At 29.3% G+C, this 26,576-nt stretch overlaps 3 protein-coding genes across 13 annotated transcripts; 2 read left to right on the forward strand and 1 right to left on the reverse strand.

The window, feature by feature from the left end:
* The first annotated feature begins 4,326 nt into the window (after nt 1–4,326).
* On the forward strand, nt 4,327–11,251 carry LOC126843325 (X-box-binding protein 1). Of its 2 annotated transcripts, none has more exons than XM_050580765.1 (4): nt 4,327–4,848; nt 9,897–9,993; nt 10,157–10,524; nt 10,593–11,251. In XM_050580765.1, exons 1-4 carry the CDS (start codon nt 4,649–4,651, stop codon nt 10,687–10,689), a joined length of 762 nt encoding a protein of 253 aa, XP_050436722.1. In that variant the 5' UTR covers nt 4,327–4,648; the 3' UTR covers nt 10,690–11,251. The 2 variants fall into 2 exon arrangements, with proteins under 2 accessions (XP_050436722.1, XP_050436723.1); XM_050580766.1 differs by having other exon boundaries at nt 4,333–4,848; nt 10,596–11,249.
* Nucleotides 11,252–11,724: 473 nt separating this feature from the next.
* LOC126842665 (ral GTPase-activating protein subunit beta) lies at nt 11,725–23,262 on the reverse strand. Of its 10 annotated transcripts, none has more exons than XM_050579734.1 (29): nt 23,060–23,262; nt 21,390–21,617; nt 21,100–21,301; nt 20,951–20,977; nt 20,656–20,820; nt 19,037–19,270; nt 18,691–18,957; nt 18,397–18,555; nt 17,425–17,526; nt 17,187–17,309; nt 16,760–17,103; nt 16,446–16,591; nt 16,295–16,379; nt 16,064–16,208; nt 15,890–16,000; nt 15,571–15,729; nt 15,196–15,336; nt 15,017–15,031; nt 14,698–14,924; nt 14,530–14,637; nt 14,245–14,443; nt 13,953–14,175; nt 13,654–13,873; nt 13,167–13,328; nt 12,766–13,045; nt 12,495–12,689; nt 12,294–12,429; nt 12,114–12,230; nt 11,725–12,038 (listed from the first exon to the last, which is right to left on the reverse strand). In XM_050579734.1, exons 2-29 carry the CDS (start codon nt 21,591–21,593, stop codon nt 11,918–11,920), a joined length of 4,617 nt encoding a protein of 1,538 aa, XP_050435691.1. In that variant the 5' UTR covers nt 21,594–21,617; nt 23,060–23,262; the 3' UTR covers nt 11,725–11,917. The 10 variants fall into 10 exon arrangements, with proteins under 10 accessions (XP_050435691.1, XP_050435687.1, XP_050435692.1 ...); XM_050579730.1 differs by lacking the exon at nt 23,060–23,262 and adding an exon at nt 22,322–22,807; XM_050579735.1 differs by lacking the exons at nt 15,571–15,729; nt 23,060–23,262 and adding an exon at nt 22,322–22,810.
* On the forward strand, nt 23,098–25,904 carry LOC126842666 (uncharacterized). The gene is made up of 6 exons (XM_050579741.1): nt 23,098–23,483; nt 23,820–24,092; nt 24,156–24,331; nt 24,835–24,964; nt 25,179–25,322; nt 25,399–25,904. The coding sequence occupies exons 1-6, from the start codon at nt 23,414–23,416 to the stop codon at nt 25,476–25,478; spliced, it is 873 nt and encodes a 290-aa protein (XP_050435698.1). The 5' UTR covers nt 23,098–23,413; the 3' UTR covers nt 25,479–25,904.
* Nucleotides 25,905–26,576: the final 672 nt, after the last annotated feature.

Consider the following 26,576-nt stretch of genomic DNA (forward strand, 5'->3'; position numbering starts at 1 on the left):
ATAAAATTTAGAAACGAATTTTTTTTTTTGCTGTTTTATTTATGTATGTTATTACCAACAAATTTTCGATAACTGTTGCCTGTTATACAATATATTATTACAATTAACAATTATACATCCGATTTACAGGGAAGAGAGAGAATTTTCTAGATAATTTTCCAGCTTCCAATGGATCCTATATAGACCAAAATAAAACGTTCACTCAGGTTTCAGGGATAGGTTATGTTAGGAGCGCAAAACAATATGAAATTTACATTACATTTAACTAGCGTCGGCGACGAATACACGCGCAATTCGGCGGGACGATTGCATCAGTTTTCAATTCAACAATAATAGCGTAGGCAGCGCAATACCTCAACACACCCGCCGGCAGTACTCGGATACGGATGTGGACTGTGCAAGCCATTAGTCACGGTTTCGTGACGCCCTACGCCCTACGGCTTACACACACATTCGCTTTTCCCCCAAATCTTGCCCCCTATCCCGCCCCACCAAACACCGTGAATCGTCTTATCGATTCGCCCGTCGCCAATTATCGAACCGTTTATATCGATAGTTAGGTATATATCATATCGATAGAGTATGGCGCTCAATTCCTATAAATTATTCTCAGTGACCCATTATAATTCCGCGTTAGCCGTACCTACTTAATTATTTCTCTATTCTTTTCATAAAATATTTAATGAGTGAATGCCGTCAAAGTATTGTAACACTAAGGAATCGATAAAGGTAATTTTCCTGTATCTATGGGTACCCAAAACGTACACAAAATTCCTATCCGTAATAGCACGGAGAACTCTAATAGTAATAGGATTCTCTAATCTGATAGGATTTTGCTATAATTCGTCCAATTGTGAGAAAATAACATATTACTGTGCTTCTCTTACGGAGTTCTGGATCAGGACAACTGCAGGAAGATCCAAAGGTATCATTTCAAAATCGATTATTCCTGCATAGGAATTCTTAGACATCATTATAGAATTCTCAGTTCTATAAGTAATAAGGGTATGTTGGTTCGCAGGAATGATAACTCCATTGAAAACCTTATAGAACCGAATGATCGTCATACATGTTTACGGAACTATACATTTAGATTTTAGAGGATTACAGAGGGTTATCTTTATTCTGTATGGTGCTTTTTGTATTATAAGGACAATGCCTTTCTGTACGATCCCATATGATGTTAATATCATGTAGTTATTGATAGATTGATATGATCTACAGTTAAGGCGTTCATTTGGGTATGATTTTATCAATTTCATTAATATCAATATCCGAATATCTGTAACCTCCCCGGCCTCACTTTTCTCTTTTCTCACTATGGGCCAATTTTACTTTGTAACCATGACTGTAAATGAAAACACACTCGTCATATGGATTTAACATATAAATCAACAATTTACAGGTTAAAACAGTAATGGAGAGTTTTTGAAAATATGTTTAATGTAAACTATACGTAGTGAAATAAAAATAACAAAATATTTTCTCTGGCAATCTCTGTAAATAAGACCTACAGGCTAGATAATAAAAAGAGAGAAGTGAGAACGAACTCCTTAAAGTAGTCTTATAGTGTAAAACCCAATGGAGACTTAGGAAGAAATTAATTATTGATGAAGTTGAAGGAGATCTACGAGCTCATTTCGCTGGTTTAGGCCTCCTAAACCAGTGGGTGGCCAGATAAATATTGTAGTGGCAGCTAAAACTCTAAAGATAGTAGTTATGCCAAGAGAAGAAGAACAAGACTGAAGACATAAAGACAAAACATTTTCTTTTTTAGCATACTAATATGATTTCTAATTGTAAAAATATTCAACGTAATACTAGGTCTTCATTAAATGGCCACCTAATTCCAGAGGCTATTATTAACTTCCTCCCATTTTGAATCATTATATATTAGATTAAATAGGTTGCATTTATACTTGAACACGTGTAATGTATTGTTTGCGTGATATACGATTGTCTTATAGACTTTAAGTGCCGTTATGTTAGCAAACTTATTTCATGTACACACATTATACATATTACATACATCATTTAAATTTTATGTTACAGCAAAAATTTCTTTGAAATACTTAAAATAGGTAAAAATGACCTAGTATTAACATGTTTTTATATTACATTATCTACAACCAAGAATTTATTTTGTTTATTTTTTCCAGAGCTCTATGAACTTTTGAAACTTAAACTGTAACGTATACATATTTAATTACCGTAACTTTTTTAATTAAGAATAATTTGCTGAAAATTTGGACTAGTCGATAACCAGTTTTAGAATATCACTTTTAAAGTTATTAAAGTATAAAACATTTAGGAAGGGAGGTGAAGAGCGGCAGATAAAAATAAAACTACACTCCCCCTTGGCCCTTCATCCCACACTAAATTTTCAACTTTAATAATTAAAAGTAATATTCTAAAACTGGTTGTCAACCAGTCAAAATGTTTAGCAAAATATTAATAATTTTAAAAGTAAATTAAATGTATACGTTACCTTTAAGTTTCAAAAGTTCATAGAGCTCTATGCAATACTAAAAAAGATAAATACTTGGTAATTTTATAATACTGTAGATTATGAAATATAAAAACATATTTATGTATACGAAAGTTTTAACGCATTCATATTTATGTATGGTTGTTTTAATTATTTCATCGAAATTTCTGCTGCGTAATCTACAGAGTAATATACAATTTAAATGACTCTGTATATGTACTATTTTTAGCAAGGTCCAATTGTATTCGTAGAGAATAAATATTTTTGACGTACGCATTATTATCAAACATTATTTCCGTTATTATTATAATATTATTATATACGATTTTTTTTTGTCACTGATTAAGATCTTTTTCATTTTACATAAAAAAATCAGGGCTATCCACTGATTTTTTTAAGTTTGTACGATGAAATACAATTTTCAAATAACTAAATTTTCCAAATAAAAATGGTTTTTTTTATTGTCTAAGTATAAACACTAAACGTACAACCCGAGCAAAACACATGCGGTAAATCCTCAACATTGTAAACAATGCCTAAAGAAACGCCTAAATATGTCAACTTCCAATTTCGAGTACCTTACAAAATATTGCGCATTAATCATAATTGTCTTTTATAGACTTTTTCATTGTAAGTTTTGCTCGTTCTTTCAAAAAAACTCGATTAAGATCATGATTGTTTGGTCCCGACTCCCGATTTTAAAATTATAATTATACCTCGTTGTTAAACATCTTTTTTATTTGAGAAATAGTTTTCTAGAGAAATGACAAAAAATTATCTTATATACATGTATTATAAGTTCTTACCTACATGAAAATAAAATGTATGTTATAAAATAAAATATATAGTAAGCAGGTGCCCAGGCAACATTTTTTTTTAACAGCGTAATAATATTTGTTTTTTTTTAAATAATTAAAATATAAATTATATTAGTTGACAAAATTTCAGTACAAAAATTCTGTTAATTAATTCTTATATAGCAACCTGGAAATTCAATACGTTTAAAATATCATTTCCCCCCTTTTTTTAGTTTTCCTTAAGAAAAAAGTTTGACTACCTATAGTCCTATAGATTTATGAGAAAACTGTAGTAATAGCTCCACTCCTTACCCCCAGTCTACTTTTCAGACTACAACTAGTCCGAAAACTATGCTCGAAAAAGTAAAATAAAGAAAAAGTTTCCACCTATTATAGGTGAAAGGGTTTTGATATTTTTTCGATTTCTGATCTATAGACTTGGTAGGTAGGTATACAAAGAAATCGGTTTAGGCGATAGCTGAGTTCAGACAGAAAAATTGAAAATTAAAAATGCATCATTGTAAAAACAATACCTCATCAGCTCCGCATCGAATCTAAAATAAATAGTATTATAATACAATATGCGTGAATACTGGTATTTCGGATTATACCATTGATACTACAGCAATACTATGTCAACGTCACGTCGTGTCGATGACCTTTTTGTGAAGGAACTACAATAATTTGTAACGGTGCTGTTATACCCGAGAGTTTTAGACCCTCAATGCCGTATTTGAATCGTTTAGGATACAATATAGTCATGATTACACTGTAGGTAAACTCTATGTAATATTTTTATCGACGTCAGTTAAATAGTTTTATTGTCGTCACTCGTCTGTCGACTGTCAATGTAGTCTGTAGATATGAAAGTATGACTTCGGACTTAGTCATAAAAATAACATGATATTTTTTGTATTTATAATATTATAACATTATACGTAAGTAGGTTGGGTTCTTTTCTTTCTCATTGAAATTTGAAACGAAAACAAACTAGAATTTGCGTCATACTCGTCGGGTACTATCGATAGTTTTCGACAGGGGACCGTAATCGATAGCCGTGCCAGTTCGAGTGTGGCGTGTGCCATGTCGACAACGGCACGGCTGCGACTCAACCGCGATTACCAGTAGCTACCGACACAGTTAAGCGATAATATCACGGACCGGTAAAATTAAAGAACAGTTGTATATTTTTGTCTGTTTTACTGTTAGATATTATATTGTATAGAAGTGATAAAATACGGTTTTTTTAAGAAAAAACATTTGATGAACTAACCGCCGATTTTTCTGAGGAAATAATTATTATTATTATTGTAATAATTCGTGCACTACGTATACAGAGCGAAAGGAAAATCGATCGTTGAACATGGCGCCAAACATGATAAGGCCCAACCAAATGTTGATCTTCAGTCCTATGTGCTACGTGGAACACCGCCGGGACGGAGGCAGGTGCGGCATCAGCAGTGGCAACAACAGTGATTGCAGCAGCGACATGGATATGCCCCTAAAACCGGCAAAAAGGACCTACGTGAAAAACATATCTCCAGAAGAGAAAATATTGCGCAAGTGAGTATATTCGCGGTGGCATCTGTCATTAGCATTTATATATAGATATAAAATAACGTAGATGAGGACAGGACACGCCTATATTAAACACATTTGAGGCGGCGGTCTTGATGAGGGAAATATGAGGCCCTCCTCCGCCCTCCCCTCACAGCAATAATATTTCATTGAATATGGCACCGCCGAACCTTAACTAAACATTTTGAACATATTTACATTCCTTAATTGCTGCACTTAGCTGTATATTATTGAATAAATTGGACTTGAAATTGTAACCTTTTGGAACGCCGATTAATGTCCAATCCGTTTTTCTTATTATTAATAGTCACTGGTTATTACTAACATTTTCAATTTTGCATTAGATGTAAGTATACAGAGTGATCTTTTTAACACGGTTAACTATAACAATGAGGTAGAAAATGGTTTAATTAATATTGCAAAACAACATAATATAAGCTGAATTTATCATTTTGGCAAAAAAAATACTGTAAATCTTCAATACTATTCTGAAAATATCATGTGTCTTAGAATTAGATTGAATTGACACCCTGTATTAATGCGATGGACGCATCCCGTGTTTTCTGCTAGAAAACTGGCCATAAAGGTCAAACTAGTGCATAAGGTATAAAGAAAGAGGGGATGGGAAACGGGAAAGGACCTTGAGCTGCGCTGTGAAAAACTGTGCGTTATATATTATTATATTACTATATTTTGCTGTTTTTGACGTTTATGATATTATAAATACATGGTCGAATACTCAAATATATTTATATATATATATATATATATATATATTGTGATATGATGACGCAGAATAGTGTGTCTAAAGTGGATAAACAATTAAATGTATAAACATGAATCATAATATTATTATTTTTCCACAATAGGACAACAACGACTGATTAAATATACTCGACCAGTCCTTATTTTATTGAATACAGCTCTTACTAAACACACGGGTATCAGTATGATTTTATCCTAAGCATATGGGTGTGTGCAATATGCATAATAGAGTACGATCGATTATCAACTGTATTTCATAATTTTGTATACTGCAAGCTTCTCTCCGGGATCGAAAACGCAAAAATTTAATTCGTTTTTAAAATGTTTTCTAGAATTTGCTTTATAAATTACATTCATAACAAAACGTTACAGAACTGTATAACTGCGCAACTTTTTAGGAAAATTAGAACAAAAGATATAGGTTCTAAAAATAGTAGTTTTTTTTTCATTTCAATAGTTGTTAATTTTTTTACTATACCCCAATTTTGTAAAAACATAATTATTTCATTATTTTTAACATGCACATTTATTATTTCCATAGAGATTATTTCATGAATTCTAAATTGGAAGCTAGTGTTTTTGAGACATTCGCTATTTAGTATGTTACAAAATGCGATATAAAGGCTAAAAACGTCAATTTTGTTTGGTTTCTTCTTAGGTTAATACTTAATACAATAAACAAAGTAATATTATGAGTCACTGGCAAGTATGTCATTTTAATCCCGAGGGATAAATGTGATCAGTAAATAAATATAGTTTTCTAACAAACAAGTCAGTATGACGCAGAACCGCCGGATAATACAATTTAACACGTTAACTGCCATGAGTAGTGCCGGCGATCTCAGTTCAGTTATTTATCTTGAGCCATGGTGATCGCCGGCACTACCCATTAATTAATTAATTGGCCTCCTATGGCAGGACACACGGGATCGCCGGCACCACCCATGGCAGTTAACGTGTTAAGCCGGGTTCACACGACTCGTCTATTCGCCGAATATTTGGTATTCGTGTATATTCGCCATGTCGTGGGAACGGTGGATTCGTTATTCGGTATTCGTCCTCTTCCCGCGGATTGTCGGTAAATGCGACACGAGTCAAAGGGATACCAAATGTACTCACTATACATTCGGCAAATAGACGAGTCGTGTGAACCCGGCTTTAAACAATATAATAAAACATTATATAATCATGGTGAAATAAATGTGCACATTTATTTATGAAGGGAAATGGGTAAATAGGTCATTGCAATTAACTGTTAAATTAATAAAATATTTTAATTTTAAAAGACATTTTGGAGGGGGTTAAATGTTCGAAATTCGCATTAACCACATATTATGATGTTTCCTCTCATTTATATACTTTGGACATGCTACTAAATACCTACTAATAATAATATGCAGTTGTAATTATTATATTGCTGTTAATGATAACCGAAGAACTGCTTGGTTTGGTAAATAACTGCACAACTTGCATAGAAAACAATAAAGTATTGACTAGTGGTAGATTGTAGTATTACGGTCGTGTTATGGGAAAATTCGTTTTTTTTTCAAGTACAACTTTTGGTGTCAAACATATTATATAATAAAAATCATTGTTAAAATTTTGATTTCCCGTTTTTATATGATTTTCTGTTATCAGTTTCAAATTTAGTTTAACATTTAGTTATGCGTATTTATTCTCGTCTGATTCATCAGAAATACACTTAAAACATTAAATGAGAATAGAATTAAATAGATTTGTGTTACTAATTATAAACAACTAGACATTCATATTGGCCAAATCTTAATAATACATTTGTACTCATATCAAAAATTTAAATTCAAAATGGAGAATTCGGTTTGTACTTTTAATTTGAAAAATAATTAAAGAATTGTGAAGTGGAAATAAACCGATGGCGATGACACATTATAATAAATTGGTCTAAAGCTTTTGTAATAAAATAATTGGAAATTAGATTAGCAACACACCTGTTTGGGCCGACGTTTGCACATATGAAAAATATTATTGGTAAATTATTAGGAAGTACTTGTTGCCGAAGTACCTCTACAAGATCTTCTTGGAAATGCAAATCAAACTGCGATTTAACTAATATAGATACCACTATACCTACACTTAGTATAAAGATAATAATTTGTTAAATTATATTATTCCCATTTAGTTTTTGCTTATCCCTATGATTTACAAAAAATACCTACAAAATAATTTATTATACGTCTAAAATGTTTTACTGCTGTTGTGTATGTGTGTGTAAGTAGTTTGTATATACTACCAAGCTGCTGTATAACGTTCGTAAATTAGTGTGTTATGATAACACTGTTATCTTTGAACGAGTGTCGCTAACGAGATTATTTTTAATCTACATTTTTTTTTAATAATAAATTGTATTCTCCATATACGAATTACGAGTATTCCATGTTTTTTGGTTTCTCTTTTTTTCAGTCGCAGACGGCAGACATATTTCTGTTTTTAATGTTACTATAATCGCAATACAATTATGTTTATAAAAATAATATAATATATACAGAGTGATTGTTCAACTATAACCCAGTTAATCAATATCTTTTAAATTATTCTTTTACATACTTTTAGAGTTGTTAGCTTAATTAAATTTGATCTAGGTACTTTTCAACAATATAGCCCTGTCACTTAATCCTTATATGTTTTTTACCCTACGAATTTAGATTTTCAAATTGATATATATATTTCGCATTACTATTTTAAATTAAGAATAATTTTCTGGAAATTTTGAAAACCAGTTTTGAATTATTACTTTTAGTTATTGAAGTATAAAATTTAGGACGGGAAGTGGAGTGCGGTTGAGTAACGCATGCAGATAAAAATAATACTACCATTCCTCCCGTCCTAAATTTTAAACATGAATAACTTAAAAATGTTCAGGAAATTATTCTTATTTTAAAAAGATAATAAAATGTGTACGTTTCCATTTAAAATCTTAAGGTTATAGGGTTGTAAAACATAATAAATAGGGTGACCGGTTATATGGTTTGGAAATGTAGTAAATTTGAGCTAACCCGACGTATGAACCCATCTAATGTAACATTTAATCTAGACACACTTGTCGCACTCTGTATATACTTTATTATATTATCTGTTGGCTGTACATGGAGTGTTTACTCATTCGCACAACGCACTGTACATAAGTGTTTTTCACAAAATCGAAACTAACATTTTAAGATACCTACCAGCCAAATACTTTATGAAGCACAACTGTTCCATTTCAATGTAAACTTTGAAACGTCGATTTTTTTATTGTTCCTAAGTATAACTTACACTTAAACAAAAACTTTATAATAATAATACTATAGGGTGATTCATAAGACACTCATTCTCTTTTAAAATAATTGCAATTTTATGGTTTTTCGTTTTGGATATACTTTAGAATATGTTGTTTTACAATATTAGGCAATACTCAAATTTTTTTCTTTTCTTACAGAGTTCTATCAATTTTCAAAACTTATATATTTAATTAATTTTTTAAATTAAGAATAATTTTCTGGAAATTTTGAATGGTCCATAATAATCAGTTTTGAATTATTAATTTTAAAGTTATTGAAGTTTAAAATTAAGGATAGGAGGGAGAAGAGTGCGTTAGAGTAATGCTCACAGATAAAAAAAAAAGGGTGTTCAAGAAAGAATGTTTTTTTAAAAAAATTCAATAACTTTTTTACTTTTGATCAGAATTAAAAAAATCGCAAATGGTTGTGTTCAGTAGATCCTGAAGTTTACGTTTAAAACCATCACTCTTCAGATTTCTTGTTTGAGTTTGGTGTGATCACGGGGATTATTCTCGTACACTTTCGACTTAACGTAACCCCCCAAAAAAATTCGCAGGGGATTGCATGACCTTGGTGGCTAGCATTGGTTCTTATGCAATGAGAATATATATATATATATATATATATATATATATATATATATGAACAAAAATGTTTTAAAAAAAACACTACAAAATTGTAATTATTTTAAGAGATATCGAGTATCTTACCCTAATGAAACATTCTGTATATATTAATACTTATGTTTCCGAGTTCTTATTGAAAGTAAACAACTGTGCTTACACGAATGTAATTGATTTCTCCTTCATTTTCCCTATGCAAATGGGTTAGGCTGCTTCGGCAACTAATCTAATAATATTAATTTTTACCAGTAATAAATATATTTGTACCAAAAAAGTTATACTTTCAATTAGCAATTATCTCTGCTTTGTGTAATCATTAGTATCTTTATTAATTTATTTTGTTTTACAGAAAACTACGCAATAGAGAAGCTGCACAGTTATCAAGGGACAAGAAAAAAGCACAATTTAACATTTTATCAGGCATGGTCCACGGATTGAGGAAAGAGGCGAGTATTATATTATACACTAATAATTAATATCATGGTAATTAACCATTGACAGATTGACCTAATACATTTGTATTAATTAACCTTCTAAATACTTAGGTCTTCTCTAGTTTTTAGCTAATATAATAAAGATATAATATTTTTTTTGATTTTCTTATTATAGAATTTACAATTAAAAAATGAAGTGGAGGCGTTACGCTATGACCAAGAGCAACTAATGGCAGAAAATGAAAGGCTACGAGAACAGCTAGCTGAGTCGTCAAGATTAGAGGCAGTAGCTACAGAACCGTGTACACCAGTAGTAAACGATAGGATATCGATTGAAGGACCTGCAGTGTCCGATAGACACCCTCTGCAGAAGGGAAAACGGAATCGAATGTCCTATACGATGCTCTGTTGTCAGATTCTGTACCTATTGATGACTGTTCAATCTTCGGTGACCTACAGTTGCCAGACGATGTTAGCATGGACTGGCTTGACACTAAAGTTTCAGAACGTTTGGAAAAAATTGCAGACGAACTACTTGTCGAAGTAAGTGCTTACCCTTTCTGAATATTATGTAACTCAATGTTTTTTGTCCTAATGATTTTTATTCCTAGCAGAGTTTTCTCAATGACACTAATTTTGATGAAATGGTGGGGAGCACACCAGAGATCATGGAATCCAGCCAAGATATTGGCATACATGATGACATAAATATAAAAGATGACTCATTACTGATATCAAATACAGACACAGACAACATTTTGATTCCTAACGATGATGCACAAGCACTAAAACCTGATATTCAAATTAAAACTGAAGATGAATCGGAAGAAGAAAACAATATGTTGGAACGTTTTATAATTGTAGAAGATGCTGTCGAAGAAGTAAGTACTAGCTATGATGAACACATTGTTGAAATTTGCCAAGACAGTGATAGTGTGGAAATGGAACTATATGAAGATTGTGGTTATGAATCACTTAGTTCACCAGAATATGAATTCAAATACAATATACAGTATACAATAAATGGCGTACTACCCGACCATCTCACCTAAGTTAACTTATTATTTAACTGTTGAATATTTGCACTCTTTTAAAATGATTTAAGTACTTATTATTTTTTATAAGAATTAATATGATAAGCTGTGCAACACAGAATCTTGATTATTAATTTAAGTACAATTATATATTTAATAAGTTTCTAATTATTTATTGCTAATTTTTTGTTATATTAAATTTTGTGTTTGTGTCTTGTGTATCTATAATAAATGTTTTGTGTCTGTGTTATGATACAATGAATTCCTATAAAATATTATGTTGTGTTTTACTAACGTAGATAAAATGTATTTGTAGTATCAAAGGATATTAACCTAAATTATGTAGTTTTGCCGCTCTTTCTTTATACATCTAAGCATTCAGAGTTGACAAAGCTTAAAAAATGTTTCAGCTTAGTAACAATATCTAGGGTATATTTTTGGAGAATAATGTTGACTAAACAGTTTGGATCCAAAATCCTAATGAGATCAAATCTAATGTAACTAAAAATTGTTCATATTAAAAAAATGAGTAACATTATTTGGTCTCAGAAACCAATTAATAATAATTAAACGGCAAAATATTTAGATATATCGAGCACTAACCTAGGTCAAATTAAGTAAACATGTTAATTTTTTTATTACAAATTATAGAAATAACATTACAATTTATAAACATAATACTTGTAAAAATAAATGTCTTATTTCATAAAAAAAAAATAATATAAGTCCAAAGATAAATAAGGATAAATAGATAAAACATATGTTAACTAAATTAAATAAATCACATGATACTTTCCAGGTTAATGCATGAGGATAGACTTGTATGTATGTGTTAAATATATATATATTTTTAAATAAGTGTCCAAAAAAAATATTGCACAGTCATTATTTGGTAAGAAAAATTAAACTGAGTTTGCATTACTTAACAAGTAAGTATAGAGTTCAGGTTTAGTCTTTTTCATTTGATATTTGCCAACAATCTCTTGAATTTTCAAACGTCTCCGAATATGACCAGGCTGGAAGCTAAAACAATAGCAATTAGTAAGTCAAGATTTTTTAAAAATCTTTAAATTTTTTTTTTAAATTATTAATATTCACCTGTCATTTTCCAGTCTCTTTCGTCTACAAATGTTCAACGCTGTTTGTCTTACCATCGAACCAACCACATTTTTACTAATAACCATTCCATCCACTAAGGGTGTGGCAATATTTGTTCTAATTAAATAAATAATAATTTTAAAAAAAATCTACAGTCTAGTCATTTCATTTAATATTCACCTGCTTGCTGGACTTTGCATTTTTACCCTGAGTAGTCCACTTTGCAATGCATGCAAAAATATGATGTGAACATCACATATGTCTTTTACGTGTGTGGCAGGTTCCATACCCGTACTTGTAAATGGTAGAAGATCCGCTAAATAAGTAGATTTTATTTGTTTTTAATTTGTACTTCAGAATAATAGAAACCGTTTTTCTTACCAACTGGAAAATGTAAATGATCTTCAAAACTTTCCAGCCAAACGAGCATAACGGTAGCTGAAATAAACTGCGGACGTCTCTTAGGGGGTTCAATTGGCGGTTGAGTGGGTTTACCTTTGTAATCAATTTCAATAGAAGTGGTTCTAGCAGCCATTTGTTTGGAATGCATAACTGATTCACTTTTCAAAATAGTAGCTGAAAAAATAGTATATTTCAAACTTAATTATGATTTTATTATTGTTTGTCACATTGGTTATATCTATTTACAAACCATCACATTTTTGAGTTTGTTCACGTTCGTTTTTGTTTACCGGAACAACAAAAGCTATTTCAGAACTCACATCCGCCCAATATATCACGTGACTTTTGCCACTGTAAAGACTGCCACCATGAGCTGTGTTCAATTTTTGGTCATCACTCTCCTTGAATCCAGGTAGATTCCAACTAGTTTCAAATCGGCCAGTCCATCCAGGATGTTCGCTAATAATGGTTGGCCAACCGAGGTTGGTAAGCATTTCCAAAAAATGAGAAGAAACTAATGTATTGGAAGTCTAGATTTTAATTTTAAAAAATTTGAATGAATTCATAATTACTTAACTTATATATTATAAAGTATCAAATGGAAATATTTCCATGAAGTAGAAATAAAAAGTTATTTCTGGTTGCTCTTACCACATTCATCAGAATATCTCTATAATTTGTTTGGCCATCTTTAACATAAAACACATGACATGTGTCACAAGTGCGTGATGGAGTATTGTCTAGAATTTCTAAGTCTTTGCAAAAGTTTTCGTGATGTACATTCAATGCCACTAATGATGGAACTGAAGAATGCTAAAAAATACAATATTTTGTATAATTTATAACTTAATGCTGATAATAAATCATAATAAAATTAGCCAATTAATAAAGATACATTTTAATTACATATCAATTAAATACAAAATACATTTTTTAAAGCAACTGAAACAAATTAAAATTTTCATGATTGAAAATGTATTTATTCCAATTTAGTTTATCATGCTTCAGCATTCAATATGAAAACCTGGCTATCATAAAATCATTTATTTAATTAAATTTGTTTTATTATTACTTTTTGTGTAGTTAAAAATAAAAAAATTTAAGTATGAAAAATATACTTATGATAAACTTAACTCACATTTGTATCGTCTAACCTAGATAAAAATCCAAAATGAGATAAAAATAGCCTAGCAGTACTAAAATCTGTACACGGCTGAGGAGGCATAATTTCTACTGCTTTTGGCAAAGGCTCTGTGCAGGTGTTTTCCATCTCTTTTTGCTTTTCTATTAAGCTCGACAAAATGTTATGTTCTTCGTCATCAAACACTAAACTGTCTAAACTTGGAATCGATTTATCTCTAAAATAAAAATTAAGCAAAACAATAAAACGAGCATTTAGTTTTATTGGTATTAACTATTGTATGTAACTGTGCATACATTTTACAAATAGGTACTCGGTCAATGGTTTCTGAGTAGTGTCTAGTAAATTTTCGATTATTTTTGTGACGGCCAGGTTCTTCCATTGGGACGGGTCTACCTGGGCAGGAATTATACTGCTTTGTAGATGAAGATCGGTGTCTAGGCAAATGCCTCAGCTGAAGAGTCCATGCTTGTCGTCCAAATGAACCTCTGATTAGAATCGTCAATGTTGGTTGAGCATCTGAAAACATAAATTTTAAATTGCTACCAAATAAACAATTACATAATATAAAATAAACAAATGTCAAACCTTGATCATTGCCTAAAGGTTCTTCAAAAAGTGCTAGAATTATTGAATTTTCAAGTACAAAATATCGAAACTTCGATACAGCATGCGATTTGCATTCAACGTTATCTATTGCAATTGAATTGCAATGCTTTATTAAAGTAATTTCATCTAATAAACATGATAGACTTTCGGCACCACATATAGATGGGAAATATCCAATCTAGAGTGAAAAAGTTCCTTTTATTAATTAAATAATATTATTATAAGTAATATGATTTAAAATAAATTTAATGTTTTCATTCCTACTTGCTCCAAAATAATAGTCAGTAAAGACTCAGCAGCATCTCGTACTCTCATTGATGCTGGCTTAAGTTCTTTTTCGTCTTTCATTTTTATTGTTTCTTGTGGTTTCCCCTAAATGATTTATAACAGATGATTGAAATTATTGCTACTACTATTGTAAAAAAAACTTACATGTGACTTAGTACCAGATATGCCAAGTTCAACCACTTCAATAATTGTGTTTAAACAGTCTTTATCGTCTAATAAGTAAGGGTGAGCCACAAGCCATACAGCAGCACATTGGTAAGCAGCAACAATAGTGGAATGCAAGTCACGAGAATGAGCGGGAGGTGGTCGCGAACATTGATAGGTTATATAATCACATAACCATTTTACAGCTCGTTTACATTCTAAAGAGTCTAAACAAAACCGTTGATACTATAATATTGATTTAAATAACATATCATGTTGGGCTGATATATAAATGTTTTGTGCATTAAATATAATTTACCAGTTCGTCTTTTTGCTGCATGAAAAATTAAATTATTATTTTTAAAGCTTATATATCTTTAAAAACTTTATAATATTATAATGGTGTATAAGGTGTATAAATCTAATATAAATGGAACTTTGAGGTCTTGTTATACCATAAAAAAGTATTTTTTTGGACCTAACAAATATTATAATCACCTGTTTCTTTGATGTGCACTCTAGCTAGGCCCATAAGTAATTCCAAAGCAGCTAGAGATATATTCAGATCAGATTTCCATGAAGATATTAATCGGTGACATACTAAATACGTAGCTCTTACGTATAATGCATGAGCAGAGTCTAGAAATGAAAAAAATAATTAGAATTAAACTATTTAATTCACTGATATAAAATAGATATCAAATTTTTCTGTGTTATAATATACTGAAATCAAAATAACACTTTTACTAATATAGTGATATAATAATTAAAACTAATTTAATTTAAACAACTCTATTAAAAAGTAAAGTAATAATTAAATGAATGTTTGTTAATAGCGCAATCATATTTAAATGATATTGTGAAAATTATTACTTTTGTTTAACATTGAGAAGTCAAAGGCGTCAGAAAAATAAAAGCCAGCTGGTTCTAAACTGGATTCAGGAGTTTGAGTATTACTTGCATTTGCTTGCGGTAAACTCACCATTTGATCTTGATTACTGGACGGTAAGCTAAATGAACTCATTGTATCCACTATGCAAACAGGCGCAAATAAAAATAAAATAAAATAAAAAAACATATCGTGCTCAACAAAAATATAAAGCGCAAAATGTAATAATATATTTTATACATGTGAGTTTAAAGAACAGATAATTAAGTTACAATTGTCTTAATGTTACGTGTATAAGAATACCTGATGACAATAAGTTTGACGTCGTATCACTTTGTGCAGTTACGTCAGATTCTGTGTCATTTTCAGATTCTTCATAAAATGCAGAATCTTGTACGCACAACAATAATCCTCCTAATTTAAAAAAAAATTAACTACATTAATACAATCATAATAAACAATGTAAAAACACTGTACCTAATAGCATTTGGGAATTATGGGAATCAGATTCAAATTGTAAAGCATTAATAAGAAGATTCATCACACGAGGTTTTAGTTCACCCATAATAATAGATCCTCGCGACATATTACTCGAGGAATTGAATTCTTTTATTGTCAAATCCTGCATTAAGCATAATATATTATTATTATTATTGTAGTATTAAATAAATAATATAAGTTGAATAAATATTGTGACAACTTAATTACTTTGAAATGCAATGGGAATGCAAGCATAGAGAGCAACAAGTGTATTGCAGATCGCCTTAATTCATTTTTAGGTATAGTGTTTGACCTGTAACATTTTTTTAATGTATTTTTGACTCCTAACACAATGAAATTTAAATAATAAGTTGTTTACTTGAATTTTAAATCTCTTTCGGGTAATACTAATTCCAAGGTTTCAATAATGTAGGGTACTAATACATTAATTCCATTTAAATCCAATCGTAGAAGATCAGCAGAATTTAACAGTATGCTAGTTATTGTTTCGTCACATTCATGCATCTAAACAAAACAACAATTTTTATTATTAGTTTTAATTTTTTAGTAAACAAAAAACATAATTTGTATCAAATTTAAAAAGTGCTTTGTTTAAAAATTAACTTTAATATGTTATTAGAAAAAAAAAGTTTAATGCTTAAGAAAATAGTAATTGAAAAATTTTAGCCTTACTTCATTAACATGTAGTCCTTCGTAGACTGCCATATAAAATCTGGCTAAATAAACTGGAAGTATTTCTTCTGATGTTTTTTTTGAACAAAATATTCTACATAGTGTACCTATAGCTTCTGCACGTCCAGGCATAAAGCGATCATAATGAGCAACATTGATCGAACTAGACGTTATCGAATCTATACTATCCGAAACATTGTCTGTTAGCGAATTTGGCTGTGATGCTGAAGCGGTGCTGCCGCCTCCCATACTGCTATAACCACCGCCAGAACCACTGCTTTTTATGCTTGTAGTGTCAAACATTACTGAACTGGGTCTTTTAGACATCCTACTGCTACTATCAGCTAAATAAACCATTACATTTATGTATTTATAAGTAGATACATTTTTTTGAAATTGTTTAATAGTTTTTTTTAAATCTACGAACGAGTAGCTGAAGATTTTGCTTTATTGAAATCCACTCCAATTAACGCTGCTTCAAACAACCATTCTCCAAAAAGGTGGAGGATACTATTACAACGAGGTCGATTTTCTGTAAATACTTTAGGTTCTGTATTGAAACAAAATTTTATACTTTATATACATAATCTTAAAAACATTTAATTTATAAGACAAATACCGAGCAATAATAAATTAAATAAGGAGCCATTTGACATAAAACATACCTATTATTGTCGATGATATTGATGAAGTTGAAGCAGAGTGTTTATTTGGCTGAGCACTAATGCGACTAGTGGTTAGACCAACTAATGATGATTTTGGCATACCTATAAGAAAGAAGTAGTTACAATTAACATTTACGGAAATGACTGTTAAACAAGAATATTTTTTTAGATAAGTTGTTTTTTTTTTTTAATAAAATATAATTTTTATAAATAATAGCTTGAATTAAAATAAATAAGTCCAATTTTATGGTTAAGTTTTAGCTATAAACCATTACATGCCCTAAAAAATCTAATATGTACAATGTGCAAACAAAATTTCATAAAATTGTGGTATAAAAAATAATTGTTCGTTAATTATAAAATAAATTATGAGATGCAACAAATCAAAATATGATTAATATTTTTACCCATTTACAAAGATTTACATGTCATTATAAACATTTAAACAGTTCAAAGACTTAAATTTACAAACCCATAGCCAACCAGTTAATAGCTTTATATGTTACTAATATTTATTTTGAATGCGTTAAAACTTTCGTGGATTGATATATCAATTGAGTAATTTTCGGATATATCCACATTACATGTTTTATGCTGATGTTTCGGACTCTGTGCAGAGTCTATCTTCAGGGCAATAGTGGTCTCGACTGTTCAAATGCCGTGACCATACTCGTATGGTCATATACGTATGGTCACGGCATTTGAACAGTCGAGACCACTATTGCCCTGAAGATAGACTCTGCACAGAGTCCGAAACATCAGCATAAAACATGTGACGTGGATATATCCGAAAATTACTCAATTAATATTTATTTTACCATATTTTAATTACGCTTTGTAGTAAGAATAGGATTAGTGTCTAAAATATTATTTGTACAACTACCTGATACCCAATTAGTGAATGTAAAATGATACATCAACATTAAACTAGGTTAATAAATCTTTATGTTAAATTTGTGATTGTTTATGTACCCTTATTGGTAAGCGATGGTGCAACGCTAAAACTTTTTGCCAATCGTCGCTGAGAGGGCGGTGTTTGTGTTACTACATTTCCTTCTTTTTTTTCAAATGTGCTTCCCGAACTCCAAGGTAATATATCGTCCCAAATAATAGTGGGATGAGAAGGAATACCTATCATAAAAAAGTGTGCATTCAAGTTTATATTTACACAAGATACCAGAACAGCAAATGTGCTATTCTAATACTCTTTCTTCAGAGGATCAATGAAATAATTGTCGATAAAGGATAATAAAAATAAAAGCTTGCCTAAAAACGCGTCCACAAGTGATGCGATTCCACGGACAGCTATATAAAAATTATAAGGCAAAACATTTAAGCATGGGTGATTGGATGGATCGACAAGCCTATGTTGGGGATCAGAAAGTGCAGCTTGTAAAAACTTTGGAGTTCGACTAATTGTAGATGGTCGACTTAGATCAGCTGGATTACCAATCGTTTGTAATAACCTAAACCAACTTTGAGCGATAGTATCATTGGACATTCCTGGAGGTATGAGTTGACTATCTTCGATAGCTAGAAATAAAGACCAATTTAATTAGGTATATTGTATTACATTCATTTTATTAAGAAATAAACATTTTTTACTACTAACGTATTTTAAGTTGAGGAAAGTCAGGACCATACATGAAAGTAAGTAAACGTGAAGTAAGTGCTAAATTTATTCGGTTCCATTGATGAATTAGAGCTGTACGGTGACGCCATGTAACAGCCATTTCTCGTAAAGTTTTCCATAGTGAAGGTGAAGGAAAACAACGTACACAAGCAACGAGCCATACTTCTATTAAAACACTTAGCACACGTTCGCACAGTTCTTCTCCTACATCTTCTGTAAAATGATTTCATGATGTTAAACATTATATTTAGAAGACTATAAAATACAATATACATAGAAAAATGTTTCATAAATTACCATCAATCATATTGACAAAATAAAAATTTAAGGTTTTTCTTAACTCTTAACTAAGTTTTATGAAACGTTGCTCAAATTTAAAAAATTCATTTTTGTATTAAAAAATGTATGTTTCAGTTTTTCACTCTCAATTAGAATATCTATTTCATTTTATAGTCTCTTCATTTTATTTTTTTTTCAACTCAATAAAGGTAACATAGCTAAAACAATGGGTAGGTACCATGATAATATAATACAAATGAGTTGATTACTCCTCTTTTTAAGCAAGCTTGTGTTGAGAGGGGGTCTTTTTACATATGTATACATATTGAAAACATAAAATAACAAAAAAATAAACAAATAAGTTATTTATATATATAAAAAAAAAATTTAGCAAAGATAATACACGATGACAAACATTTAATTTAATTAGAATATTCTTTCTTAAAATAACAACAGCAATAATTAATAATTGCGTTTTAGAGAAATAATTTGTTTAACCTTAGGTTTAAATAATTTCTTATCGTTAATTAACCGAATTTCCATAGGCAATTTATTAAATATCAATATGGCTCCATAAACGTAGAAATGTTGACAAGTAGTAGTACTGTTTTTAGGGATCTCGAGACGTCCTACTCTTCTTCCTTCGGAAATTTTAATTGTATAATTTTGGTCATTATTACTCTGATTATATATCTGTTTGTAATTGAATAATTGAACAATAATCATAAAGTTGATTTATATTAAATACGTTGAAAATATCAAATAGTTGTGACATATTTATACTGTTATATTCTTTTAATGCGATTCTTATCAAGTTTCTATGTGTAACATTAATGATTCGATAGCAGATGGGTACGCTGACCACTACAGTACTATGCTATATGATAAAACCGGTTGAACCAGAGCAAAATATATATCACGTAAAGTAAGTAAATCTAAGACCATATTTAATTCTTTAAACACGAAATAAAGCTTCCTTAATCTTTTGTTATTTACATTTATTTGTGTTTTCCATTTCGTATCTTCATCAAAAAAAAATTCATAAGTATTTAACTTTACCAACACAATTTAATTTAAAACAATCGGAGTTTATAAACAATCGCAATTTAGATTTTCCAAACATTTAGATGAGTGATTTTTCAAGGCAATTATTTAAGGTAGAGAAACATTGGATAAAGCAAATGTCATAAAAACAGTTTTACTTGTATTACACGAAAGAGGAAACTAATTTTTTACTGCAATAAAATCTTTTATAGCTTATATTTTATCTTAAATAGCATACTTAATCATTAAATCAACATTTTTTTAATGATAAATACCTTTAACTGTTGGCGGAGCTAATAAAGCGTCATTTATAGCAAGAAGGAATAATAATAAAGCTTCCCATGTTTCTGTTTCGATGACTTTAGAATTTCGAGATAAATCATGAAGAGTTCTTAAAACGCGATGACATAAAACAGCTTGACGATTGATCGTATCAGGGCCTTTAATATTACATATAATACATATTAAACATATAATACATTTTATAATTAAAACAATAAAAACAAAAGAACATTATCATAGAACTAATCCTTTATCTACGATAGACAAAATCAAAACCTAAAACCTTACCAATATTCAAATATAAAAATGTCCAGACTTGCAACAGAAATAAAAGATAACTTGTTAGTTTTTAAATACCATTATAATAAATATTAAATATACTTTAATAAATTTAAATGCTTCATTGAATAATACATAATCTTATTAATACTACTAACCTTCTCCCTTACGAGGCACAAATAAGTTATAGAAATGCGATATTATCTTTCTAGCATATAAGTTAGGGTCGTTGCATACAGGTTTAGGAACTGAAACTTTAGGTGTTTCATATAACGCTGACAGCCAGTCACAATAAATATGCACACAATCTCTAATTGTGTCATGTTCTGAAAGTGGCAAACTTAATCCGTAACAGATTACCTAAATAATATTAAAAAATGTGGTTTAATAAGTACAATTCCATTTAATCAGCATTTATATATTATTTTATTAATATAAATTTACTAACTTCCATGCACCAGGTAACTTCAGTGTCCTTGACAAGTTTGCTGGGTTCCGGTGGATGTGTTATACCCAAATTTGATGTCAACTGTTTAATGACAGAAGTAACTACTTCTTTACCAGAAGAAGCTGGAAATTTATTCAGAACGCTTTGTCCGGTTTCACCACAGTTTTGTACTGCTAAACTTAAGGATGCCCATTCGCAATACATACCGGAACGTCCTCCAGTGCCCTCCTAAAAATTACAAAAATGTTGATGTTTCTTTATTTTACAAATATTTAATGATTCGGTACTTTTTTATAGTCACAAATGAACAATTTCATTCAAGAAAATTTTACACTGTCATAGAAATGGGCATAGTATAAAATTGTACTTTAGGAATAATTTATTAAAGTGGGACACCATAATATATTGTAAATAAAAAATGTACATACATATCAGAAGTTTATTCATAAAGGTTGTTGAAGTTTATAAGTCTAATTCAGCAAGAAAAAAACAAACCCTGGTAAAGTTTTGCTACCTCAATAAATATTTAAAGAACATTGTAGGGAAAACAAATAATCACTTATTGAAGTTTCAGATCACTCAGCCTTTACATTACTAAATGTACTAAAAATGTACATTATGATTTTAATTCTTTTTTTATAGTGAATCTAGTTTTGAATGAACATAGAGGGGTTATTAGGAAGTTTGTACATTTAATCACAAGGTGATACACGCTATAGTTAAACTTGTTATTTGGTAATAGGTGACAGCAGGAGAGTACCGTTTCCTCACTATTTAAAGTGTAAATATGTTTTCAAACCTTTAAAAATGTAACATTGTTTCATCATTTATAATGTACTCTGTTACTTAAAATATATTATATATCTGCTGTATTACTAGTTTCTTTTGGAGTATTACAATTAAAATTGAAGTATTAAAATGAATAGTCATACCTTCCAGTTAACTCTGTTGAACACTTCTAAATTCATAAGTTAATAGTTTTGAATTTAAGTTAAATAAGAAAATTTATAGTATGTTAAACATACCTTAGATTTATAAATTAATCAAATTGTCTATCTTAATGCAAATAATAGTATTAGTATAATAAATAATTATATAATGATAAATCTGAAATCAATTACAATATAGTCTATACAAATAATCAAATTCAAAGAAAACCGAGTTCAAAACATGTTTAGTGTTTACGTTAGTCTTATCTACAATCAAAACGTCAACAAATTGTTATCAACATGTTTGCAATAGTCAAAAATAAAGTAAACGAAGAATTATTCACTTGAAATTTGTTGATTTTAAGTCAATTAAAAAAATATTCAGAAATATTAGAATTTAGTTTGAAATTGTATGAGTGTGTTCTGGATTTTTGTAAAGCATATACTGTAAACAAGGAATTTATATTCTGTGATGTTTCAATGAGAAAAAAAAATTACATCTCATATTATCGCATTATAATAAAAAAAAAAATCAATAAATAATGGATGGTAACATCAGACGCTATATAGATATTGTGACAGGTACTGAACTTAATATATTATATTGAGTTCAGTGGTGACAGGTAATTCGGCAACTTAAAGACATACATTTTGACAACATGGCTACTTTCTCCCGTAAAAATTCCAAGCGCCCAAGACCCTAAGCAACCATTTTATGATTATCACATGTTACTGACATACCTGTATTTTTTTGTGTAATGGTGCACTGTTAGCAAAACATTGGACCTTTCTCTCTGGAAGTGTGATTAGGATAAGAGAAGATATCAGGCGTCTGGCGACTGGCGGTCCGCACTCCACAGTGAACTGAAGAAGATGGATGAGTGTTGATAGCCGAATGCTAGCAGCTAGTTAATAGCTTAAGTATTTAATTGTGTTAAATTGACGACCCTACAAATCAAATATATTATGTAGAGTGTATCAGTAATGGTTTCATAATCTATAGTAATGCCAAAATGTTTATATGAGTGTGTTCATTTTAATAAACAAGTGCGATACAATGATAATTGATACAAGTTGACTGATGCACGTTTAAAAATGACGTTTTACAAACTCAATAGTTTTGTTTTATTTTATTTTTGCATTACCTCCCAATTGACGATTCAACGTAAGTATTGAAATCTTTTTATAAGTCAATATGTAAGGTTTCAGAGCTTTTAAAAATATATGCCGTTCTATGCATTATCCATCAATTAGTAATCAATACACACAATTGCTAACACACCTTACCTTATTGTAATTCTATTGTTAAAATATTGCTTGACCGGAACTTGATTATTATATTAATTATTTGTCATGACACTGACTATTAAATTATTGTTGAAGTATTCTATTCATTATATAAATTTTAATCATTACTATACTTATTTGTATATCTAAAGAAAATAAATGTTTATATTTGAAGAATTTTTTACAATTATAATTATTGGTTTTCTTCCTTTAGATATAAATGGAGCTAAAAATTACATTAAAGTGTTCCCTAAAGTGGGAGAAAATATAACATTAAATTGTGGAAATATCATTTCTAAACACGCGGATATATTATGGAAAATGAATCACAAAGAATTGCCAGGCCGAGCCAAAGTCTTGAAAAACGGAGATTTGTTTATATCTACAGTAGATATATCCGACTCTGGTATTTATATTTGTGATCTAGGGACAGCCAATAACTATGTTGGTCATGCTCCGTTAGCAGAAATCGAGCTAAAAGCAATTAGTGAGTATTAATATAGCATGTATACTAATAGTCTTCAAATAAATCATAAATTATTGTTTTTAGGTTTACCTGGGCCTTTGTTAGGTGTTAAAGTTATCCCTTATACTGTGCTATTATTTATTAGATGGGAAGCAGTAAAAAATGAAGGTGAATCTCCTGTCGCCAATGTGACAATTAGAGTTAAAGAAATTAATAACTCTAGTGATAATTGGCTAATTTTTCAAACAGATATAACAAGTGTAAGTTTATTGATAATGTCTAATATATTTTATTTAAAAATATTGATTTACAAAAAATATATCGTTAGCTTTATGTTATTCTATGTATTTTATTCAATGATATTTAATATTAAATATTTTTTTTAAATGAAACTTTTCGTTAAATGTTTATTTATACAATGTATATTTTTATCTACTAATAAATTACCCTTTTTCATATTTAATGGTTCCCCACTTTTTTACAGCTTAATAATTGGCTTAAAAACTCAATTTAATTTACATAATATACTCTCAGTAAAATTAATTACAAATTCAATTATATTTTAAAAGTATTAGTTAAGTATAAAATATCATTTTTATTTTATTAATTTTACATTTTTAAATGTAAATTTAAATAATAAATAAAATAGATTATAGTATATATATGTTTTATGTTATAAAAATCTAAATATAATTTGTTTTTCTTTTAACAAAATTATGTTGCTTAAAGATATTAAATCTATTTTTTATTTGTTTTATTTTAGCTTCAGAAAGAAATTTATCATTTACAACCAAACACATTGTATACAGTTGAAATGTGGGCTAGCAATATAGTAGGAAATGGTGAAAAAAAAGTCATTAATACTCAGACGTTAAGCGAAATGTCCGAAGATGGTAAATAATAAATATATATTTAAATGTATATACTATTAAATATAGAGTAAATGTTCTTGTTAAGCAGTATAGTATTGTTTATAAATGAAATGAGGCTAAAACATACAGATAGTTGTGCTATTTTTGATAAAAAAAATTTTTAAAAACTTAACTTATTCATAATTATAACTTTGCATAATTACCCACTTGTATTCAATTAATAATATGCTTTTAGAATTGGAAAAACATTTATTAGAAGGAATTGATAAATTTGATACGAGGGCATGGATGTTTGCAGTTGTTGTTATTATGAGCACGTTCAGTATATTCGGAATTGCATTGTGTTATTTACTAATCAAAGACCCAAGAATACAAAAAAGTAAGTGTTGTGTTTTCTGACTTGATAACAATATGTACATTTTTTTAAATATTTAACCACCTTATAATTCAATTAGGATTGGAAGACGGTGAAGATGTCGAGCGGATTGAATTGATTCCAAATATCACTCTAAATCCAGGTTATTGTGAAACATAGCTAAGGTTTGAATACATTGACACAGATCTGTAAAAAAAAGGACCTATAACATACGTTTAGTGTGTTCATGTCTAGCTCAGTTACTATGTATACGTATGTATGATATCATATTATGACATAAATGTTACAATCTACATTCTAAATCTTTGTTTTGACAACCTAAAATGTTTGTTAACAATTCTGAGAAATTTAGACTAGAACTACTGGTCAATCTGTGTTCAGTGTATAATATTAATTATTGATCAATTTTATTAACACATCATAATAATAATGTTAGTAAAAACACACTAGAATAATAATTTATCATATTCGATAATTCAAACATAAAATGTGTAGACTTCTTCAATTTAATATTTAAAAAAATGCAACATTCCAAAAATTAAAAATAATTTTAATAGTACACTTAATATAACAAAAACATTTATAAAATTAAATTGATTTTTATGTAAAGTTATTAATAACTACTTTAACATATTATAAAATATAAGTAATTGAACATGTTTAAAAATAAATAAAATTAACTGCTGAAAATGTAAACATTACACTTATAGATTTAAATAATAAAAAAAAGTTATATGTTATATTAAACAGACATGATATAAAACTATCTGATACAGTACTAATTTTAATAAATGTAGTTCGATATATCTTATATTATCTATATCATTTTTTTATATTTGTACTTAAACTCTTTTTGTATGAACATTCTGAAAAAAGTTTCCCATTTTTAGGATCATAAATAAAAAATTAACTAGTCATTTTTTTACTTTGATATAAAGGTCTTTACCTTTAATATAAGACTGCACAGCTTTTTTTTTTAATATATTATGCATTTACTTATTTTTAAACGTATAATTGTATTGAAAATGCACGTTTAGCTTATCCACTTCTGTTGTCTGTTATGCTTAAACCAAATAGTGTACCTACTTTTCTGTATAAGTAATTTAACACTGTTGCCACTCTCATTGCAACTCCCATATGTTAAAACCTGATTTTTCAGGAGAACGAAAAATAAAGATAACTTCTAGGAGATTTTATCATATTATTGATTATTTTTTTTGGAAACCAGTTAGGATTTTTCGTGCCATTGGTGATAAT

Source organism: Adelges cooleyi, unplaced genomic scaffold (genome assembly GCF_023614345.1).
Source record: "Adelges cooleyi isolate 19-005CV unplaced genomic scaffold, UGA_ACOO_1.1 ACOO_flye_CR_arks_rails_tigmint_CR_PRNA_574, whole genome shotgun sequence".
NCBI lineage: Eukaryota > Metazoa > Arthropoda > Insecta > Hemiptera > Adelgidae > Adelges > Adelges cooleyi.

Bases quoted from the DNA above. Each gene is read 5' to 3' on its own strand.
- LOC126843325 (XM_050580765.1), top strand. From the start codon at position 4,649: ATGGCGCCAAACATGATAAGGCCCAACCAAATGTTGATCTTCAGTCCT. The intron at 4,849-9,896 runs GTGAGTATATTC...TTTGTTTTACAG, and splicing joins GAAGAGAAAATATTGCGCAA to AAAACTACGCAATAGAGAAG. The intron at 9,994-10,156 runs GCGAGTATTATA...TTCTTATTATAG, and splicing joins TCCACGGATTGAGGAAAGAG to AATTTACAATTAAAAAATGA.
- LOC126842665 (XM_050579730.1), bottom strand. From the start codon at position 22,357: ATGAATTTAGAAGTGTTCAACAGAGTTAACTGGAAG. The intron at 14,638-14,697 runs GTAAGTTTTTTT...TAAATCATTTAG, and splicing joins TATCTGGTACTAAGTCACAT to GGGAAACCACAAGAAACAAT. The intron at 13,329-13,653 runs GTGAGTTAAGTT...TGTATTTTTTAG, and splicing joins CTAGGTTAGACGATACAAAT to CATTCTTCAGTTCCATCATT.
- LOC126842666 (XM_050579741.1), top strand. From the start codon at position 23,414: ATGACGTTTTACAAACTCAATAGTTTTGTTTTATTTTATTTTTGCATT. The intron at 23,484-23,819 runs GTAAGTATTGAA...TTCTTCCTTTAG, and splicing joins CTCCCAATTGACGATTCAAC to ATATAAATGGAGCTAAAAAT. The intron at 24,965-25,178 runs GTAAATAATAAA...ATATGCTTTTAG, and splicing joins AAGCGAAATGTCCGAAGATG to AATTGGAAAAACATTTATTA.